This window comes from Sapajus apella, unplaced genomic scaffold (genome assembly GCF_009761245.1).
Source record: "Sapajus apella isolate SASKATOON/1434 unplaced genomic scaffold, GSC_monkey_1.0 scaffold127, whole genome shotgun sequence".
Lineage (NCBI taxonomy): Eukaryota > Metazoa > Chordata > Mammalia > Primates > Cebidae > Sapajus > Sapajus apella.
The window spans coordinates 655,537-678,470 of NW_022437067.1; the positions used below are offsets into that span (position 1 = coordinate 655,537).

The 22,934-nt window shown below is 51.9% G+C and overlaps 1 protein-coding gene across 1 annotated transcript in view; it reads right to left on the reverse strand.

The window, feature by feature from the left end:
• SSU72 (SSU72 homolog, RNA polymerase II CTD phosphatase) overlaps window positions 1–21,136 on the reverse strand; it is a 30,030-nt gene extending 8,894 nt beyond the window's left edge. Inside the window, exons 1-2 of the mRNA XM_032262087.1 lie at window positions 20,759–21,136; window positions 12,155–12,298 (exon numbers count right to left, since the gene is read on the reverse strand). Coding sequence (XP_032117978.1) covers window positions 12,155–12,298; window positions 20,759–20,838 — 224 coding nt within the window. The 5' untranslated portion in view covers window positions 20,839–21,136. The remainder of the gene's footprint in view (window positions 1–12,154; window positions 12,299–20,758) is intronic.
• Between the last annotated feature and the right edge of the window lie 1,798 nt (window positions 21,137–22,934).

Consider the following 22,934-nt stretch of genomic DNA (forward strand, 5'->3'; position numbering starts at 1 on the left):
GGGAAAACACACAGCAGCAACAAGCGATGCTCCGGCATCTGCGCTCCTGGCTCACGGTGGGATGAGACGGCCTCGGCGGAGCCTGGTTCCAGCCAGCACGGTGCGGCGGCTCAGCACAGGGACTGCCCGGGGCTCTGACCCAGACCCTGACAGCCTCAGCAGCGACACCTCGGCCAAGAAGGGAAGAGCCAGTGCTGCAGGCACCAGGCAGCAGCTGTAGGAGGCCTATCTGGTGGGAGCGTTGTGCACGGTGGTGACAAGAGCCCCCGAGTGCCTCACAGACGTGGAGGGCAGCTCCACGCTCAGGAGAGGGTGACAACGGCAGGTGACACCAACCACAGCTGCACAGCGCGATGCTCTGGGCTCCCGGGATGGACTGGGACCCACTCGCCACGCTACGCCACAAGCCTGACAGCCACCGCTTCCACATCAACGCATCAAGAAGTACATTTGGGCCGGGCGCAGTGGCTCACGCCCGTAATCCCAGCATGTTGGGAGGCCACAGCAGGACTGCTTCAGATCAGGAGTCCAAGACCAGCCCGGGCAACATGACCAAACCCTGTTTCTATTAAAAATTTTTAAAAAATGAGACCGTGTGTGGTGGCTCATGCCTACTACCCCAGCTACTCAGAGGGCTGAGGTGAGAGGACTGAGCCCACGGGCACGCAGCTACCAGCAGCTGTGATGGAGCCGCCACCCCCCAGCCTCAATAAATTAACCCACTTCAAGGCAGGCACAGTGGCTCACACCTATAATCCCAGCACTTTGGGAGTCCAAGGCAGGTGGATCACTTGAGGCCAGGAGTTTGAGATCAGCCTGGCCCAACATGGCAAAACTCTCTCTCTCTCCTAAAAATACAAAAAATTACCTGGGCATGGTGGTGCACACCTTTAATTCTAGTTTCTCAGGAGGCTGACACCAGAATCACTTGAATCTGGGGAGGTGGAGGCTGCAGTGAGTTGAGTTCAATAAAGAAAAGAATTCAGCCTGGGGCAATGGCTCACACCTGTAATCCCAGCACTTTGGAAGGCCAAAGTGGGTGGATCACCTGACATCAGGAGTTCAAGACCACCCTGGCCAACATAGTAAAACCCCATCTCTACTAAAAATACAAAACAATTAGATGGGTGTGGTGGCACATACCTGTAATTCTAGCTACTCAGAAGGCTGAGGCAAGAGAATTGCTTGAACACAGGAGGCGGAGGTTGCAGTGAGCTGAGATTGCGCCACTGCACTCCAGCCTGGGCAACAAGAGCAAAACTCCGTGTCAAAAAAAAAAATCATTTTTGATAAGGAATGCTTTTTGGCAAAGCACAGAGGCTGTACAAACAGAACTCAGGAACCCCCTGGAGGTCTTGTGGCCAGCTCTGGAGCTGCTGGGCACCCAACTGTAACCATGGCCTCAACACAGAACTGTGCAGGGCTCAGGCCAGCTCTGGGGGGTCCACCGGGGCCTCACGTCACTTGGAACTGCAGGCGCCGCAAAAGCACACGCCATCTCACCTGCCACAGACCAGGAGAAAACTCACAGGCCTCCGGGCCCTGACCCTGAGCTAGCTCTTGAAGGAAGGATCGGTCAGCATAGCTCCATTCCATCCAGACCCTCAAGTGGCCACCAGCACCTCAGCCAATCAGCTCCGTTCTACCTGTGGACTCAGACAAGCAAAGAGCAGGCTACCATCTCTGGCCTTACATGAAATACCCAAAGGCTGTAATTTATACTGCAGGCATGAATGCTTTTCTAAAACCCAAGATCATGGTTTCTCTGGGAACTGGTGTCTGGCTTAGAAAAACATTCATTTGTTTGATAAATACCATTAGCCAAAACTAACTGTAAAACACAGATGGCCGGGCACAGTGGCTCACGCCTGTAATCCCAGCACTTTGTGAGGCTGAGGCGGGCGGATCACAAGGTCAAAAGATCAAGACCATCCTGGCCAACATGGTGAAACCTCGTCTCTACTAAAAATAGAAAAATTAGCTGGGTGTGGTGGCACGCCCCCATAGTCCCAGCTACTTGAGAGGCTGAGGAAGGAGAAATCGCTTGAAACCGGGAGGCGGAGTTTGCAGTGACGAGATGGCGCCACTGCACTCCAGCCTGGCAACAGGGTGAGACTCCGTCTCAAACAAACAAAAAAACACAACTGCTGGGCCAGGCACAGTGGCTCACGCCTGTAATCCCAGCACCCTGGAAGGCCAAGGTAGGAGGATCACGAGGTCAGGAGATCAAGACCTGCCTGGCCAACATGGCAAAACCCAGTCTCTACTAAAAATACAAAAATTAGCTGGCTGTGGTGGCGGGTGCCTGTAATCCCAGCTACTTGGGAGGCTGAGGCAGGAGAATTGCTTGAACCCGGGAGGTGGAAGCTGCAGTGAGCTGAGATCGCGCCATTGCACTCCAGCTGGGTGACAGAGCAAGACTGTCTCAAAAATTAATAATAAATAAAGTTAAAAATAAATACACAAAACAGCACATAACTGCTGACCAGAGAAAATGATAAGGGCCCCCAGCGTCACAGCCTCAGTGAGCCAGGCTGGACACCACAAACGAACGGGACGTGCCCAGGACACCCCTGAGAGCAGTGTGTGTGGAAGGGGGAAACTGGACCCCGAGGCACGTGGCCAGGAAATGTGGCCGGAGCCTGCAAGTGCAGGGAGTGCCCCCAGGAGGCAGGAGTCCAGGCCACCCTCTCCTTCCAAGCACACTGACCAGAAAAAAATGAAAAGCCGACTGGTCCCAGTTGACCACAGGAGCGGTCTTGCAGAGAGAGGCCTTCGGGACAGTGTGCACGCGGCCCCCAGGATGCAGGCCAGGAGGGGTTGAGATTACCACCTCAGAAATCATTTCTGGGCCGGATGTAGTGGCTCACGCCTGTAATCCCAGCACTTTGGGAGTCTGAGGCGGGCAGATCACCTAAGGTCAGGAATTGGAGGCCAGCCTAGGTAATGTATCGAGACTCCGTCTCTACAAAAAAATATAAAAGTGAGTCAGGAGTCTCAGCTACTCAGGAAGCTGAGGCAGGAGAATCACTTTAGCCCAAGAGGCTTCAGTGAGCCTTGATCGAGCCACTGCACTCCAGCCTGGGCAAGAGAACATGGCTGCCTCTTTAAAAAAAAAGTGTCACTCCCCTTTGCTTTTTTGGTAAAGCAAAATACAAATAAATAAAAATAAAAAAAGTTTCACAGCATTTCCATTTTGGGAATTATACTATTTATCTGACTTAGCATACATACATGGGGCTGGACGCAGTGGCTCATGCCTGTAATCTCAATGCTTTTGGAGGCTGGACCACCTAAGGTCAGGAGTTTGAGACCAGCCTGCCCAACTTGGTGAAACCATCTCTACTAAAAGTACCAAAGTTAGCCAGGCATGGTGGTGTGTGCCTGTAGTCCCGGCTACTAGACAGGCTGACACAGAATCGCTTGAACCTTAGGAGGTGGAGGGTGCAAGACCACGCTGCTGTAATCCAGCCTGGGTGACAGCATGGCACCGGCTTAATTAAAAAGGTCGGGCGTGGTGGCTCACGCCTTTAATCCCGGCACTTTGGGAGGCCAAGGCGGGCGGATCGCAAAGTCAGGAGTTCGAGACCAGCCTGACCAACATGGTGAAACCCCATCTCTACTAAAAATGCAAAGAAAACATAGCCAGGTGTGGTGGGACGCACCTGTAATCCCAGCTACTGGGGAGGCTGAGAAAGGGGAATTGCTTGAACCAGGGAGATGGAAGTTGCAGTGAGCCAAGATCACGCCAGTGCACTCCAGCCTGGGTGACAGAGTGAGACTCCGTCTCTTAAAAAAATTAACTAAAAAAAAAAAGGCTGGGCGCAGTGGTTCACGCCTGTAATCCCAGAACTTTGGGAGGCTGAGCTGGGAGGATCACTCGAGGTCAGGAGTTGGAGACCAGCGTGGCCAACATGGAGAAACTTCATCTCTACTAAAGGACAAAAATTAGCTGGGCACAGTGGTGCGTGCCTACTCCAGAGACTGAGACAGGAAAATTGCTTGGACGGGGGGTTGTGGGGATGGGGGAGCGGCGGGCGGAGGTTGCAGTGAGCTGAGATCACGCCACTGCACTTAAGCCTGGGCAACTGAGTGAGACTCTGTCTCAAAAAAAAAAAAAAAGCTGGGCATGGCATGGGGCTGGGTCTCAGCTACTGGGGAGGGTGACGTGGAAGGATCACCCACCTGGGTCTGGGGCAACCAGGCTACAGTGAGCAGTGATGGCACCACGGCACTCCAGCCTGGGCCACAGAGGGGTACCCTGTCTCAAAACCAAGTAACAACGATAACAAAAATCCAAGCCCCAAAGGTAATCACAGAACAATCCAAGAGAAGTGCGAGCAATATACCAGACAGAGGCTTGGCCTCTGGCTGCTGTCAGACAAGACCTAGGAAAGTGTTAAATGCATTTGCATTTCACGGGAAATTGCTTTCGAAGACAAGTGTTTTGCAGCTCATCACAAGAGCTAGTAAACCTTCACTAACTTCAATGCATAAAGGATGACCTTGCTGTGGGAGCCCGTGAGAATCCCACACACCTTCTCCTGTGGCTGAATGTGCTGTCCTGGAGGGGATGACACTGTCCAGGCCGTTCGGCCACCCCGGCCCTCCTGCCTCCTCCACCTTCTGGGCCAGTGGCTGCTGCCTGGACCCCCTCACTGGGCTGAGTGACACTTCATTAGGTCAGACTGCTCATTAACTCAGAAACGGAAGTGTCTTCTCTCCGAAGGCACTCCAAGCAAGCTTGGGATGGCTTAACCACAGACTCCTGTCAACCAAAAGTGAAAAAGTCCCGCAGGAATGCTCGACTATAGAAAGTATCTCAAGTGTAAAATGAAAAAAAACAGAAAAGCCTCTGCATGTGACCCTGCGAGCGAGGCTGCAGCCCACGCGGCAGGACGCCAGGCGCAAAGCTGCTCTACTCCACGTGCCTCTAAGGCAGAGCGAGGAAGAAGGTGTAGGAGAGAAACTTAGAGAGAGCTCCACACGTGCTCAGTGAAGAACAAAAGGCTGCACATATGCCGGACGGGGAGAACGGCCGGCTCTGTACGGCGGCAAGCAGTGGGTGGGGAATGAGCAGCAGCAGCTGCAGGCCTTGGGAGAGGAGTGTTTCTTCTTCTCTGAGACGGGAGTCTCACTCGGTAGCCCAGGCTGGAGTGCAGGCACAGTCCCGCCTCACTGCAATCTCTGCCTCCCGGATCCTGGTTCAAGCAATTCTCCTGCCTCAACCTCCTGAGTAGCTGGGATTATGGGTGTGAACCACCACACCTGCCAAGTTTTGTATTTTTAGTAGAGATGGGGTTTCACCATATTGGTCATGCTGGTCTTGAACTCCTGACCTTGTGATCCGCCAGCCTCAGCCTCCCAAAAGTGCTGGGATTACAGATGTGAGCCACCACACCTGGCGAAGAGTCCCAAAACCAATTGTGGTGATGGCTGCCAAACTCTGAGGATGTACTAAAAGCCAAAGAACTGGACATCCAGTTCGGGCAACTGTTATGATTTGTAAATTTTATCTCAATAAAACAATTCTGGATAAAATGGTCCACTCATTAAGAAGAGACCCTGCACAGCGGAGTTCCCATTTGTCTACAGAGGTCAGGGAAACTTAGATTTCCACCCCGTCCATGTGTACATCCTATTATTGAGGCGGAGTCTCGCTCTGTTCCCCTGGCTGGAGTGCAGGGGCGCGATCTCAGCTAACTGCAGACTGTGCCATCTGGGTTCAAGTGATCCTCCTGCCTCAGCCTCCCAAGTAGCTGGAATTACAAGTGCAAGCCATCACACCCAGCCATCTGGTGTTTTTACTAGAGACAGGGTTTCACCTTGTTGGCCAAGCTGGTCTCAAGCTCCTGACCTTAGGTGATCCACCTACCGCAGCCTCCCAAAGTGTTGGGATTACAGGCGTGAGCCACTGCATTTGGCCCCATATATATATACTATTAATTCCCAAAAGAAAATGCCGATATAAATTTTTTTTTTTTTTTTTTTTGAGACGGAGTTTCGCTCTTGTTACCCAGGCTGGAGTGCAATGGCGCGATCTCGGCTCACTGCAACCTCTGCCTCCTGGGTTCAGGCAATTCTCCTGCCTCAGCATCCTGAGTAGCTGGGATTACAGGCACGCGCCACCATGCCCAGCTAATTTTTGTATTTTTAGTAGAGACGGGGTTTCACCATGTTGACCAGGATGGTCTCGATCTCTTGACCTCGTGATCCACCCGCCTCGGCCTCCCAAAGTGCTGGGATTACGCCCGGCCTAAAATTTTTTTAATAGTCTTACTCTGTTGCCCGGGCTGGAGTGCAGGGGTGTGATCTCAGCTCACTGCAGTCTCCAACTCCCAGGTTCAAGTGATTCTCCTGCCTCAGCCTCCCGAGTAGCTGGAACTATAGGTGCGTACCACCATGCCCAGCTTTTTGTATTTTTAGTGGAAACTGGGTTTCACCGATTTGGCCAAGATGGTCTCTATCTCTTGACCTCATCATTTACCCTCCTACGCCTCTAAGTGCTGGGATTACAGGCATGAGCCATCGCGTCTGGCCTTTTTTTTTTTTTGAGATGGAGTATCGCTCTGTTGCCCAGGATGGACTGCAGTGGCGTGATCTTGGCTCACTGCAACCTCCGCCTTCCAGGTTCAAGCAATTCTCCTGCCTTGGGCTCCAGAGTAACTGGGATTACAGGCACCCACAATCACGCCTGGCTAATTTTTGTATTTTTAGTAGAGACGGTTTCACCATTGGCCATGCTGGTCTTGAACTCCTGACCTGGGGATCTGCGGGTCTCAGCCTCCCAAACTGCTAGATTACAGATGTGAGACATCATGCCCAGCTGATACAAAAATATTAGCCAGGCATGGTGGCGGGCGCCTGTAATCCCATCTACTGGGAGGCTGAGGCAGGAGAATCGCTTGAACCCAGAAGGCAGAGGTTGCAGTGAGCCAAGACTGCACCTTTGCACTCCAGACTGGGCGAAACTCCATCTCAAGAGAAAAAAAAAGAAAAAGGAAAAAAGGAGACCAATAACATCATGAGAAAAAGAAAAAAATATATATATCATGACAGCCGAGATCGCACCACTGCACTCCAGCCTGGGTGACAGTGAGACTTTGTCTTAAAAGGGGAAAAAAAAAAAAAAAAAACAAAAAACAGTCTTGCTCTCTTGCTCAGGCTGGAGTGCAACGGTGCAATCACAGCTCAATGAAGCCTCCAGGGCTCAAGTGATCCTCCTGCCTTGGAGGAGTAGCTGAGACCACAGAAGCGCGCCACCACACCCAGCTCATCTACGTTTGGTAGAGGCAGAGCCTCGCTACGTTGCCCAGGCTGGCATCTGACTCCGGGGTTCAAGTGATCCTCTGGCCTCGGCCTCCCCATGTTGGGATTGCAGGCGTGGACCCCCGCACCCGGCCTGGTCTAAGGTTCGAATCTCAACATGGCAAACTTAGGCTTACTGCCATCAAAAATCCCCAAGGGAGGTGTCACAGGCAGTGAGTTTCTCAACCCCTAAGACTCACTTCTGGCTTCTGGCGAAAAAAATCAATATCAGCCATCTATAGACAAATACGGACAGTCTCTAACTTACGATGGCTCAATGTAGGACTTTTTTAGAATGGGTTTACCAGCAGGTAACCTCATGGAAAGTCTAGGAGAATTTGTATTTAAGAAATTAAAGCAGCCAGGTGCGGTGGCTCATGCCTGTGATCCCACGACTTTGGGAGGCAGGCGGATCACAAGGTCAGGAGATCGAGATCATCCTGGCCATCATGGCGAAACCCCGTCTCTACTAAAAATACAAAAAATTAGCTGCGTGAGGTAGCACAGTTCCAGCTACTCAGGAGGCTAAGGCAGGAGAATCGATTGAACCTGGGAGGCGGAGGCTGCAGTGAGGCGAGATCCCGCCACTGCACTCCAGCGTGGGTGGCTGAGACTCAGTCTCAAAAAAAAAAAAAAAATTAATAATAAAAATAAAAATAAAGAAATTAAAGCAGCCGGTCATGGTGGCTCATGCCTACAATCTGAGCATTTTGGGAGGCCAAGGCGGGCGGATCACAAGATCAAGATGGAGACCATCCTGGCCAACACGGTGAAACGCCATCTCTACCAAAAATACAAAAATTAGCTGGGTGTGGTGATGCGTGCCTGTAGTCCCAGCTGCTCGGGAGGCTGAGGCAGGGTAACTGCTTCAACTCAGGAGTGGACGTTGCAGTGAGCTGAGATTGCGCCACTGCACTCCAGCCTGGGTGACAGAACGAGACTCCGTCTCAACCAAAAAAAATAAAAAATAACAATAAAGCTGGGAACAGTTGCTCACACCTATAATCCAATTACTTTAGAAGGCAGGGTGGGAGGGTCACTTGGGGCCAGGAGTTCGAGACAAATTTAAAAAAAAAGGAAATTAAATATTTCAATACTAATGGGCCAAAATTTATTGAGGGCTTTAAAAACACTAGGTTTCAGGCTCGGTGTTTGCATGTTCTAATTTATTTAATTATCAGAAATCCTGTGAGGTGGGTACGCACAGAGAAACCTAGGCCCTGGCCACGGATGGCAGAGTTGGTGGGTCCCCTCAACCCCGGCTCTGCCTCTGAATAAGCCACATTTTCCTCCCAAGTCACATCGTCCTTTCCCTTGAAATCTTAAATACTTTACCAAATGCTGCATTTTCTCTCTGCCTGACATCTTAAATACCCTCCTCCTTTACAGCCGTCACTTGTGCAGACACACCGGCCGCTGGGACAGATCTGGTTTTGGGCTCTCATCTGCATGAGTCACTTCATGCAGGCCCCCTGCCCCCGCCAACCAGGTAACGTTGTCGGAGGCCCCCTGACATGCACATCTGAACACCCCCGAGAGGGCCCACCCCACCTTCCTCACCTCGATCCCTGCTTAGGGAACACGCCCCACCTGGCCTCGTGCCAGTGTCCACAGGGAACTACCTGGGACTTTGCTCCTTTCCAGGCAAGGGCAGCACCTGCAAGAGCTTCGCCAAGTGGCAGGTACACCATTCTGCTCCTTTGCCCCCAAGTGAAATAAGCAAGGCCATGAAGGCACCCTCCTCCCAGTGCCTCCTGAGGGGCCACCACAGGCGATGCCATTCCCACACGAGGTCCCCAGGGCACAGCCTGTCGGTGACACACAGCACCCATGCTGCCACCCTTCCCCCCACCACACGAGAGCACGCGCAGGCACACAGGGCTCTTCTGGGTGGGATGCTTCCTGGGAGACTCCTGACCCCTGTGGTCCCTCTATAGAGGAGGAGCTTCTGAATTTTGGGACACCGGGCTCAGCTCCTTCTAGAATTACCGGAGACAGGCTCATCCTCTCTTACACCAAGTCCTTCTGGATGAGAATGCTGAAGCTGGACTCGCTCCCACGTCCAGAGCCTGGGAGGCCACAGTGGGGCGACACAGAGGGGCTGAGCCTGCACTACTCCAGTGTGAGCTTGTGCATTCCTAGCTTTTCTTTCTCTTACTGAATACAAGAATTTAAAAAGGAACAGTGCTAACTGAAGAGTAATTTTCAAAGACGGGATCTCAGGATAAGCTTCATGGCACAGTTTAATATGAATAATGAGATGAAAGCCAAAACCAAAGCCTTCTCCAGGGCAATGGGAAGGACCCAGCCCCTAAATGAGACTCTTGGAAGAGGTTCTGTGGTCGGGGTGAAGACACAGCACAGACAGGGAGCTCGAACAAAGGCCTATCAGGAGGGCCCCCTTTCTGAGGCACGACCCCACCGTCCCGGTCCTTCTCAGCCCACGGCGGAAGCGACCACGTCTCAGCCGTGTGTAACACGGGCGGACCAGGACATGGCCTACTGAGCCCCTCAGAGATTCTCAGGGAGGTTTTTCCAGACGCAGGTTACCAGGGCTTCTGCGGATAGGGGCAGCAGGATGTGCTGCTGATGACCCCCGGGACGCACAGTAACCCACAGTGAGAGCCTGCCTGCTGCCTGGATGCCCCCCACCCCACCAGGACCATACCCTCTGTTGCAGCAGGCAGGCGGGCTGGGAGCTGACAGGAGACGCCCAGGACTTTCCGGCGTACTCACCCACTACCTTTTAACTGTAACTGGCAGAGGAGACAGCGGGGGGGGGGGGGGCGAAGGTGGTGTCATCCAGGACCCAGTTCTAGGTTTTGCTAGAAAGACCTTCAGGGTCCATTTCCAGTGACCCCAATTAATCTGTGTACAAAAGCTTTTTTTAGCTTATTAAAAATTGCAAAAATAGGGCTGGGCATGATGGATCACCTGAGGTCAGGAGTTCGAGACCAGCCTCACCAACATGGTAAAACCATGTGTCGGCCGGGTGCAGTGGCTCATGCCTGTAATCCCAGCACTTTGGGAGGCCGAGCCGGGTGGATCACGAGGTCAAGAGATCGAGACCATCCTGGTCAACATGGTGAAACCCCGTCTCTACTAAAAATACAAAAATTAGCTGGGCATGGTGGCGCGTGCCTGTAATCCCAGCTACTCGGGAGGCTGAGGCAGGAGAATTGCCTGAACCCAGGAGGCGGAGGCTGCGGTGAGCCGAGATCGCTCCATTGCACTCCAGCCTGGGTAACAAGAGTGAAATTCCGTCTCAAAAAAAAAAAAAAAAAAAAAAAAAAAGAAACAAAGCCTGGCGTGTGGGTGTGCACCCAAAGTCCCAGCTCCTGGAGAGGCTGAGGCGCAAGGACCAATTGGACCAGGAGGTCGAGGCTGTGACGGAGCGTGCCCCTGCACTCCAGCCTGGGGACAGGGTGAGACTCTGCTGGGGGGTGAGGGCAGGGATGGCGAGAGGGCCGATATGAAGACAACAGCATTCCCACTGGATGTCTATCTTCCTTTCCTTTGGAATACGTTTGGCCTGTTCTGACAACCACAAATCACTCGCTGTAATAAGAGATGCAGAAACTACCCATTAGTGTGGGGTGACCACAAAATGCCTGGTCAAAAACCTGGGCACTGATTATCATAACCACTGTGCAACTGGCGTTGCATCCATCAGAATCTACCTTAAGAATACTCTTCTCGGCCAGCACGGTGGCTCACACCTATAATCCCAGCAGTCTGGAAGGCCGAGGCGGGCAGATAACGAGATCAAGAGATCGAGACCACCCTGGCCAATATGATGAAACCCCATCTCTACTAAAAATATAGAAATTAGCTGGGTGTGGAGGCAGGTGCCTTTAGTCCCAGGTACTCGGGAGGCTGAGGCAGGAAAATCACTTGAACCTGTGAATCGGAGTTTGCAGTGAGCCGGGGAGCCGAGACCACACCATTTCACTCCAGTCTGGTGACAGAGCGAGACTCCACCAAAAAAATTTAAAAAGGGAGTCAGGTGCGGTGGCTCATGCCTGTAATCCCAGCACTTTGGGAGGCTGAGGCGGTGGATCACAAAGCCAAGAGTTTGAGACTAGCCCAGCCAACACAGTGAAACCCCATCTCTACTAAAAATACAAAAAATTAGCTGGGCATGGTGGTGGGCGCCTGTAATCTCAGCTACTAGGGAGGCTGAGGCAGGAGAATCACTTGAACCTGGGAGGTGGTGGTTGCAGTGAGCTGAGATCGCACCATTGCACTCCAGCTCGAGCAACAAGAATGAAACTCCGTCTCAAAAAAAAAAAAAGGAAAAAAGAATCCGTCCTCCTCACAGGAGCCTTAGCGGTAGATCACTCTGCTCTGTGTCCTCCTGAGAGGAGGGACCATTCCCTCCCATTATTTGCTTCTAATAGCCTGGATAGCAAAATCGGCCCTCTAAGGACATCAGATGTGTGAAGCAGCCCGGGGCCACGTGTACCACATGGGCGCGCACGCACGCACGCACACATACACGCATGTAGGCACCCCTACCTGGCAAAGGAAAGAACAGGGCAGGCCTGCAGTGTGAAAAGCAATGGGACTTTGTGGGTTCTGCTTCCTCACCTAAGCACCCCTGGTTTACACCATGACAGGTAACCTCACACCGTGCGCGCCTCACAACGCCTAAGGCCATGGGTGGCACTGGGACTAACCCGTGGACGATCCGATGTGCGCCAGGACTAGCAACCAAGCTCTCGCAAGACAGAGGAGGAGCCAGTGTGTGCACTGCCCAGGTGACAGCCTCCCGTGCCCGAGCCACACGTGACACCTTCCAGGGAGGACCACCCTGGGGGTTTTAAAGGGCAACCCACTGGGATACAGTTCTTTGTCTTTCCTAAGAAGATCATTGTACATCTGGTCATATGTGGTTTTGAAATCATAAACATTGGGCTTGTCTGGAGCTGGTCCTGGAAGCTTCACGTGAGTCCCTGTTCCAAAGGATCGGACACTGAATCCCCGTTTGCTGAAAGACAAAAGCAGACAAAGAATCACAGTCAGACTAAGACACAAAATTCCAAAAGCAAGGGACATAAAATGGCAAAGAAACAAAATGAGTAATTTCATTGGCTGATACTAGAGAACAGGTCTTAAAATTTTTAATCTAGGACCGGTGTGGTGGCTCCTGCCTGTAATCCCAGCACTTTGGGAGGCTGAAGAGGGCAGATCACAAGGCCAGGAGATGGAGATGGATCTACTAAAAATACAAAATCAGGTAGGTGTCGTGGCGGGCGCCTATAATCCCAGCCACTCATAGGCTGAGGCAGGAGAACCAATTTTTTTTTTTTTTTTGAGACCGAGTTTCACTCTTGTTGCCCAGGCTGGAGTGCAATGGCACGATCTCGGGTCACCGCAACCTCCGCCTCCTGGGTTCAGGCAATTCTCTTGCCTCAACCTCCTCAGTAGCTGGGATTACAGGCATGCGCCACCATGCCCAGCTAATGTTTTATATTTTTAGTAGAGACGGGGTTTCACCATGTTGACCAGTATGGTCTCGATCTCTTGACCTCGTGATCCACCCGCCTCGGCCTCCCAAAGTGCTGGGATTACAGGCTTGAGCCACCACGCCCGGCCGAGGCAGGAGAATCACTTGAACCCAGGAGGCAGAGGCTGCAGTGAGCTGAGATCATGCCACTGCGCTCCGGCCAGGAAGATAGAGCAAGACCTTGTCTCAAATACGTATAAGAACTCCAGAGTAAGTCACACAAAAGCTAGGTAACGGCAATCAACACGGAGCTGACCACTGTCAGGCTACATCTGAACATCCTAACTTGTTTCAAGGCTGTTACTTTAAACAGAAAAGGACGGACTGACGTGGATTTGGGGAGGATTTCATGAGAACGTTTTAGTCATTGATCAGTGTCCCCGCTCTGCAGGATCCAAGTTCACAGGATTCCTAAGGGACTTGTAAAGGTCAGACTGCCTGCTCACTGCGCCTGGCCCCTTTCCTGTATTTTTTGATTACAACTTGGGATGCGTGGCAATGTCTGGAAACACTTGTGGCTGTGAAACATGGGGGTGCTACTGACATCCAGAGGCTCGGGACGCCACTGATCATCCTCAGCCACACGGGACGGCCGCATGAACAGCCCTACGATGAGGAAATCCAGCCCCACACACTGCCAAGTGCTTCACTTCCACGTGCACAAAGAGCTCCTCTAAGAGGCCTGGCGCGGTGGCTCACGCCTGTAGTTCTAGCACTTTGGGAGGCCGAGGTGGGTGGATCACCTGAGGTCGGGAGTTCAAGACCAGCCTGGCCATCAGGGTGAAATCCCATCTTTAAGAAAAAAAAAAAAAAAAAAAAAAGGAAAGGAAATGTGGCATAACAGCAGCAATTCATGACTACAAACCTATGTCCAGGGCCACTCAGACTGTGAAGGAAACCTGAAAATGCTAAAATTAAAATTCGTGACATTCAGTCATAACCACAGAGATTGATGGAACAGAGGCTAAAGGAATGAAGTCAACTGTTGGTTGTGACCAAGAGGGTGACAGAGGCCCAGATGCCAGGCACACAAAAGGCAACACGCCTGAGAAGGAGAAAGCACTTTCCACCCTAAGCCTAAAACGACTTCCTTACCAATTCAGATAACATACGATAAAATACTTTCCATCAAAGCGCAAGCAAGGGCCTGACACAGAGGCTCACACCTGTAACCCCAACACTTAGGGAAGCTGAGGCAGGCGGATCACTTGAGGTGAGAAGTTCGAGACCAGCCTGGCCAAAATGGTGAAGCCCTGTCTACTAAAAACACAAAAATTAGTCAGGCATGGTGGCATAATCCTAGCTACTCGGGAGGCTGAGGCAGGAGAAACTCTTGAACCCTGGAGGCAGAGGTTGCAGGGCTGAGGCTGCATCACTGCACTCCAGCCTGGGTGACACAGCGAGACTCCGTTTCAGGGAAAAAAAAAGCACAGACAAGCTCATAATGTGGTTAGAGCAGCCGAGGGAAATAGCGTGTCAGCAGCACCAACAGGAACCACCACCTGCTGAGCCCCTTTAAGCAAGCCTATTTAAACACAACATACACTGTTTCCGCCCCAACACAATGTTCACGAATGGGAAAAAGGCTGTTTAGCAACAGAAGCACTATTCTGCCTAAACTGATGCAACTGACAGGGCAGCCAGCTTGTGCTTCAACAGGGTTTCCTGCAGAAAAGCAAGGAGAGCTGGGAAAGCAGCCCTGATGCCAACAGGCTTCGCTTAAAGGGCCAATGACTTTGCAGACGCATCTTCCAGACAAGTATTTGACTGGTTTGTCAAACAACTACCTTTACAAGTATCAAAAGGCCTGTAATCTCAGCACCCTGGAAGGTCAAGAGGGTGGATCACTTCAGGTCAGGTGTTTGAGACCAGCCTGGCCAACATGGTGAAACCCTGTCTCTACTTAAAAAAAAAGGCCGGGCGTGGTGGCTCACGCCTGTGATCCCAGCACTTTGGGAGGCCAAGGCGGGTGGATCACGAGGTCAAGAGATCGAGACCATCCTGGTCAACAAGGTAAAATCCCGTCTCTACTAAAAATACAAAAATCAGCTGGGCATGGTGGCGCGAGCCTGTAGTCCCAGCTACTCTGGAGGCTGAGGCAGGAGAATTGCTTGATCCCAGGAGGCGGAAGTTGCAGTGAGCCGAGATAGTGCCATTGCACTCCAGCACTCTAGCCTGGGTAACTCTGTCTCAAAAAAAAAAAAAAAAAAAAATGCAAGCATGGTGGTGTGCGCCTCTAATCCCAGCTACCTGGGAGGCTGAGGCTGGTGAATCGCTTGAACTCAGGAGGCTGAGGTTGTGGCGTGCTGAGATCTCGCCACTGCACTCCAGCCAGGTGACAGAGAGAGACTCTGCCAAAAAAAAAAAAAAACCCAAAAAGAAGCTATCAGGTATGGTGGCTCATGCCTATAATAATCCCAGCACTCTGTGAGGCCAAGGTGGGAGGATCACTTGAGGCCAGGAGTTCAATACCAGCCTGGGCAACGTGGTGAGACCCTGTCTGTAAAAATAAATAAAATGAAAAAAAAAAAAAAATGAAAAAAAAAAAGAAATTAGCAGGGCATGGTGACACATGCCTGTAGTCCCATCTGCTACTCAGGAGGCTGAGGCAGGAGGATCCCTTGAGCCTGGAAGTTCGAAGCTGCGGTGAGCTGTGATCATGCCACTGCACTCCAGCATGGACAACAGAGCGAGATCCTGTCTCAAAAGAAAAAAACCAAATCAGCCTCAATGCCAATCAGCCTGACTTTGAGCCACACAATGACCTTATGTTTACAGAGCCCAAATAAATGGCTCATGGGCTACTACCATTTAAATCTGAGACTTGGGAAGTGAAAACAAAAACTCTTCTGAAATAGTAACACCCGCTGAAAATGTATGCCATCATTAGTGAAATTTGGGACCTAAACATATTTCAGTACATGTTTCATATACACACATATACACACACATACACAAAAACCCCCACATATGTACATACATACGTACATATACATGCACACACAACACACACGCCTTCTATTAAGGTCAAGCATGTAACCATAAGAAAATCATCTTCAAAGCAAAGACAAATGCTCCCTCCTCCATGAGGACAAACCCCCTTTCCCGCTGGCTCGTCAACACCTCTGCCTTCACTGAGCCCCCCACAAAGCGAGGAGCGGTGGGGCCTCAGGTGACTACTTTTTCTCCCACACCCTGGGTCCCTCAAGTGCGAGCCTCGCCTCTGTTTGTCTGTCAGCTCCATCGTGGCCAGAGACGCTAGAGTCCAGAGCCCCGTCATCGCTCCTAAGCCCTGGCTCCCAGCTGTGGGTTTTTGCTTCTCAGGTGCCATGAGTGGACATCCTAGAAGGGAGGTGAGGACCGCAACAATGCCTCTGGGGGGGCGCCTCACTGAGGCACCCATGAGGGGCCTCTACAGCCCTGCGTCGCCCACCCTGGGACCCCTGGAGCCACTATGCTCATCTTTTCAGAAATCACACCGCCCGGTTATGATTGAAAACTGACAGAAATCAGTCCAGTACTTTCTAAAAGTCTCTTACAACAACTTGTTTAGAGTTGCTACAATTAAAAACACAGCTTCCAAAAACTAACACATGCCGTAACATCTAGAAGATAGTCTGACATTAAAAAAATAGCCGGGCGTGGTGGCTCACGCCTGCAACCCCAGCACTGTGGGAGGCCGAGGTGGGCGGACTAGGAGGTCAGGACTAACCTAACCAACATTAATGAAACCCCGTCTCTACTAAAAATACAAAAATTAGCCGGGCGTGGTGGTGCGTGCTTGTAATTCCAGCTACTCGGGAGGCTGAGGCAGGAGAATCGCCTGAACCCAGGAGGCAGAGGTTGTAGTGAGACGAGATCGCGCCACTGCACTCCAGCCTGGGCAACAGAGCGAGACTCCATCTCAAAAAAAAAAAAAAAAAAAAAACACACACCTAAGTGGTTCCCAGGGGACACGTGAATCCTTGGAGCACGAAGCGCAGGAGGCACTGTGGAAATGCACAGCAGAGCCTCCCGGACCCCCCCAAAATGTAAGGCCTCCCAGGACTGGGGTTTGAAATAAGTGAGCCTCAAATATCAAAGATGATCACCCCAGAGGACACTATGATGTCAACACTTATCATCACCGGCATCTGTCAGGAAAATACAGGCCAAGCTCATTTTGTTTTGTTTTGTTTTTTTGAAACGGAGTCTCACTCTCACCCAGGCTGGAGTGTAGTGGTAGGTGATCTCCGCTCACTACAGCCTCTGCCTCCCAGGTTCAAGCGATTCTCCTACCTCAGTCTCCCGCGTAGCTGGGACAACAGGCGCCCACCACCATGACAGGCTAATTTTTATATTTTTAGTAGATACAGGGTTTCGCCATGTTGACCAGGATGGTCTGAATCTCTTGACCTTGTGATCCGCCTGCCTCAGCCTCCCAAAGTGCTGGGATTACAGGCGTGAGCCGCCATGCCCAGCCGCTAATTTTCAATAGGGTAAATTTTTATTATTTTTCTATTTTTATAGACAGGGACTTGCTCTGTCGTCCAGGCAGTTCAGTAGTGCAATCACAGCTCACTGCAGCCTCAACCTCTGGGGCTCACGTGATCTTGAAGCCCCGTCTCCCAAGTAGCTGGAACTATAGACATATGCAACCACACGTGGCCAATTTTTTAAATGTTTGTAATAATGGAGGGGGGGAGGCCCCCCCTGTGTTGCCCAGGGCTGAAACTTCTGGACTCAAGGATTCCTCCTTCCTCAGCCTCCCAAAGTGCTAAGACTATAGATAGAAGAGCCACCTTGCCAGACCCAACATTTTTAAAAGGGGCGAATCACTGATCAACTAGCTACTGTGTGTGTTCTGTTAACTACAGTTCCTGGTGACAATGTTACTGTAGCTTCCTGTAGTTTCATGTAACCATACCCAACTGCATCTACATTTTTCCTGCTTTTTTCACTTATCACAAGAATTTTCTATGCTTTTCACAAACATCGGTTAGGCCTAAAAGTCTCTGACTTTCGCAAGCTTTCCGAGCTTGTAACAGAAAAACACTATCACACAGATTTCCTAAATAAGTTTTAAAACCCTCTAAATAAACCCAAACGAATAGACAAAGCACATACATAGGTAATTTTCTTTTTTTTTTTCTTTTTTTGAGACGGAGTTTTGCTGTTGTTGCCCAGGCTGGAGTGCAATGGTGCGATCTCGGCTCACCGCAACCTCCGCCTCCTGGGTTCAAGCAATTCTCCGGCCTCAGCCTCCCGAGTAGCTGGGACTACAGGCATGCACCATCATGCCCAGCTAAATTTTGTATGTTTAGTAGAGACGGGGTTTCACCTTGTTGACCAGGATGGTCTCGATCTCTTGACCTCGTGATCCACCCGCCTCGGCCTCCCAAAGTGCTGGGATTACAGGCTTGAGCCACCGCGCCCGGCAACATAGGTAATTTTCAAAAGCAAAAGTAGTCTGGGTACAGTGCCTCACGCCTGTAATCCAAATACTTTGGGAGGCTCGAACTCCAGAGGATCGTTTCAGTCCAGATATTCAAGGCTGAAATGATGAGCTATAATCGTGCCTTACCCTAGCATCGAAAACAAACAAAAAGATGTGAAAATAACAACATATACAAATTCCAACTTCAATAGGCCAAGCTAAAGACAACAGAGACATAAGAACACCCTGCTGTCCAGAGACCACTGAGCAGGAGAAATGGAGTGATGCTTCCTAAGAGGCTGGAGTGCCTCTTGCCCTCATCAGCATCCAGACCTGAGTCATGATGTGGAGGAAGAACCACCTACAAGATGGACACGAGCCACAAGCTGCACTGTGAACCCCAGCACTCTCTGTGCGCTGATGCCACAAGCTGCACTGTGAACCAAGGCACTACGCACTGATGCCACTGGCCTGTGGGTCTCTGCAGGAACCCCCCCCAGCCCCCAAATTTGGCTGCTAAATTCTTCCGTTTGCCCCAGGGTATTATAGAAAATTATTTGTAAGAATAACAAAAATAAAAAGACCTCATGGCAATAAAAAGACAGCTGATGGGCTGGGCGTGGTGGCTCACGCCTGTAATCCCAGCACTTTGGGAGGCTGAGGCAGGTGGATCACAAGGTCAGGAGCTTGAGACCAAGCCTGACCAACATGGAGAAAACCTGTCTCTACTAAAACTAAAAAGATTAGGCACGGTGGTGCCTGTAATCCCAGCTACTCGGGAGGCTGAGGCAGGAGAATTGCTTGAACCTGGGAGGTGGAGGTCGCAGTGAGCAGAAGATCGCGCCACTGCACTCCAGCCTGGGTGACAGAGCGAGACTCCGTCTCCAAAAAACAAAAACAAAGACAAAAACAAAAACCTTCATACTAATTTGTTAAGTTCAAAGCATATAGTCTACTAAAAAAAATTAAAATATAGGCCGGGCGCGGTGGCTCACGCCTGTAATTCCAGCACTTTGGGAGGCCGAGGCGGGTAGATCACGAGGTCGAGAGATCGAGACCATCCTGGTCAACATGGTGAAACCCCGTCTCTACTAAAAACACAAAAAATTAGCTGGGCATGGTGGCGCGTGCTTGTAATCCCAGCTACTCAGGAGGCTGAGGCAGGAGAATTGCCTGAACCCGGGAGGCGGAGGTTGCAGTGAGCCGAGATCGCGCCATTGCACTCCAGCCTGGGTAACAAGAGCGAAACTCCGTCTCAAAAAAATAAATAAATAAAAATAAAAAATAAAAATAAAAAACTAGGCAAATACTGTGGACAATGTAGACATTAGAAAGAATTAAGAAGAGCATCAGCAGATTATGAACACCTGACACTGTTTTTTGTTTTTTTGAGGCAGTCTCACTCTGTCGCCCAGGCTGGAGTGCAATGACATGATCTCGGTTCACTGCAACTTCCGCTTCCAGGGTTCAAGCGATTCTCCTGCCTCAGCCTCCTCAGTAGTTGGGATTACAGCCACGCCCCACCACACCCAGCTAAATTTTGCATTTTTAGTACAGAAGGGGTTATACCATGTTGGCCACACCCGGCCGTAAAGACGGAGTTTCACCAAGTTGGCCAGGTTGGTCTCGAACTCCAGATGTCGGGTGATCCGCCCGCCTTGGCCTCCCAAAGTGCTGGGATAACAGGCGTGAACCAAAGAGAGGGATGCCAATTTTCCCACATTACTCAGAAAAGTTAAAGTTGGACTGTGGTAAGAGAAGCGAGATGGTGTTTTCCTTTAAAGTTCATGTAGGTAACACTGTGGGGTAAAAGCCGTTTCAATTTTCTCTTACTAGCAAAGCTGACACACATCCCAAATTCGAACTGTAACTCAGGTGGTAAGTTTGTGATTTTGCTATGTGACTGAACGAAGAAGTTGTATCAAACAGGAATAAGCCTTCATCAGACATAGGCTTCGCAAGGGCCACAGGCGGCCAGTTAGCAGCGAATACGAACTAGCAAAGCCAAACCGAGTCCACGTGGTATTCCAGAAACTACCGGTCGGAGGCCTTCCAGGGAGGAAGAGAATCTTTTGCAAAAGAAAACAAGAAGTAGCAAGCACACAAATCCATGGCACTAAAAGACAGACCGCTTTGTTATTTCCAACACCGTTCTATGCCGAGGTCACGTTGTGCGCGTTTCCAGCAAAGGCGACCAGCGCCGCACGCGAAATACCAGGATGGGCCGCCGACGCGCAGCCCCTCACCTCGGCCGCTACCCTCGCCCCCGGCCCGGCCCCGCCCCGGGGAGCTCGGAGGACGCCCGGCAGCGGACGCCTCGTCCCGGAACCTGCCCTCCCTGCGATGTCCGCCCGCGTGTGGGCGCCGCGCGCCGCCGTCCCGCTGCCATCCCCACCAGCCGACCCCCGAGCGCGGCCAGGCCCACCTTCCTCCCAGGGCGCCCGGCGCGGGCCAGGGGGAACCGGGGAGGAGGGCGGGCCGGTCGCCGGGGCTGAGCGCGCGGGGCCAGGGCGGAGCCCAACTACCTGAGGATGTTGTGCGCCTCCATGCTCCGGTTCTGGTTGCTCGAGCACACCACCGCCACCCGCAGCGGGGACGACGGCATGGCGGCGGCCGCACAGCCCGCGGGGCTCCCGCTCGGGCTCCCACCCCACCGCGGCGCTTCCGCGCGAGCAAAATGGCGGCCGCAGCGGCCGGAAGCCGGCGACGCGGAAGCGGCGGTGCAGCGGGCGGCGTCTGCGCGGCGGCCTCCCCGCCCAGCCCGAGCGCCGGGCCGCGGACGGCGGGCAGGCACTGGCCTGCAGGCTCGCTACACTCGCCGAGGCCGGGGGCGGCCCACGGCGCGCCGGCCCCCGGCGTCCGCAGCAGAGACCCGCGCTCCGGAGGGCGCGGCTGAGCGTCACGGCGCCCCGCGCCGGCGCTTGTGTGACGCAGGCGTAGTGTGACGCAAGCGCCGCGCCGAACGCCCGCGACGTCACAGGGTGTCGCCGCCGCCGCCGCTGGGAAAGAGGCGAAGCGCCGGGCGTCTGGTCTCCCGGGACGATGCAGACGGGGCAGTGCGGCCCCTCGGTCCCCTGGGGTCCGTCGTTCTCGCTCCTGCTGCCCGCCGAGTCGTCGCGCTTCGGTAGACCCGTTCCCTCCGCTGTCCCCGAGACCCACAGGATTCCCGCAGCCTGACGGTCGCTCTTTGATGAGAGCCCTTCAGCGTTGAACGTGGCCGGGAGCGGGCCGACCGGCGACACACCCGCTTGGGAGTGCGCGCCGACGAGGGCCTTCCTCGCCTCGGCTTCCTTGGAGAGCCCGCCGGCTGGATGCGATTTGGATGAAGTTACAGAAAATCGAGTCAACGCGCCCTGTGACTCCCCGGCTACGCCTGTCTCCCCCGAGGCAGCCGTGCCGCAGCGGGCGGTGGGTTGGCGATTTTTGTGGGGGCGCCACGGAGAGCAGAGGAATGATGATGATTGTCAACCTAAGGCAGAGGGGCTAACTGAAAATCGTATTTATTTGGGAATAGGGCGCTGGCGAATATGCGTGCCATAATAGTCAACGATTTGCGCACTCTGGAAAGTAAAGACGATTTTTTTTTTTTTTTTTTTTAAAGAGACGGGGTTTCACAATATTGGTCAGGCTGGTCTCGAACTCCTGACCTCAGGTGATCCACCTGCCTCGGCCTCCCAAAGTGCTGGGATTACAAGCGTGAGCCACCACACCAGCCCGAAAGACGATGATTTTTAAAGGAAAACTGAAGAGGAAGACAATGCTTTGGAAATAACGTTGCGACAAAGAGCACTAACAGGCAGTTGCTGGGCAGATGTCCTTGCCGAAGTGTCTTTTGTGTAAGGTTGCCTTACTGCAAGGTTGTGGTTTGTGCAGAATCTCGTGATAGCTTTTGTTAGTTATTCATGAGGATTCTCCCTTCATGGCCTTTTCCAAGCTGTATTTGTCAGAGTATTTGAAATAAGTGAGTCCACTTTTATTTGGACAACTTGGGTGTTTTCCCCTTTTGATTGAGCTCTCTCTCAAAAAGAGCTCACATGCATCACTGGTCAATCATCCTGTAGTTAGGCTTGGAAAGTCCCGTGCTGGGATGAACTTGTGCCAGGTAGTTGGCCTGGTCCCACGCTGGAGAGAGAGGCTGCTGGCAGTCATTGGCAAAAACCTTTTTACCATATTTGAGCAGCAAAGGAGGTTTGAGACTGTGGCTGTCAGGCTAAGTCTACCGGAGTCCACTATTAACTTCAATTTTTGTCACTTCCGTAGTCTTCTTTCACCTCAAAGTGCTGTGTCACCATTATTCTGTTAGAAATTGTAGTTTTGCAAAATATTACAATGAACAAGTTTAAAGGGGAAAATATTAGGAATATGTTATCCCTGTTTGCATATTGGTTTTGGCCCATGAACCTAGGCTTAAGGGAAAGCAAAATAATGATGATTCGAAAACAAAAAAAAAGGTAAAAGGCAGGGCAGGGTAGCTCATGCCTGGAACCTCAGCACTTTCGGAGGCTGAGGTGGGCAGATCATGTAAGGTCAGGAGTTCAAGACCAGCCTGGCTAACATGGTGAAACCCCGTTCCTACTAAAAATACGAAAAATTAACTGGACATAGTGGCGGGTGCCTATAGTCCCAGCTACTTGGGAGGCTGAGGCAGGAGAATCACTTGAACCCAGGAGTGGGAGGATGCAGTGAGCCAAGATTGCACCA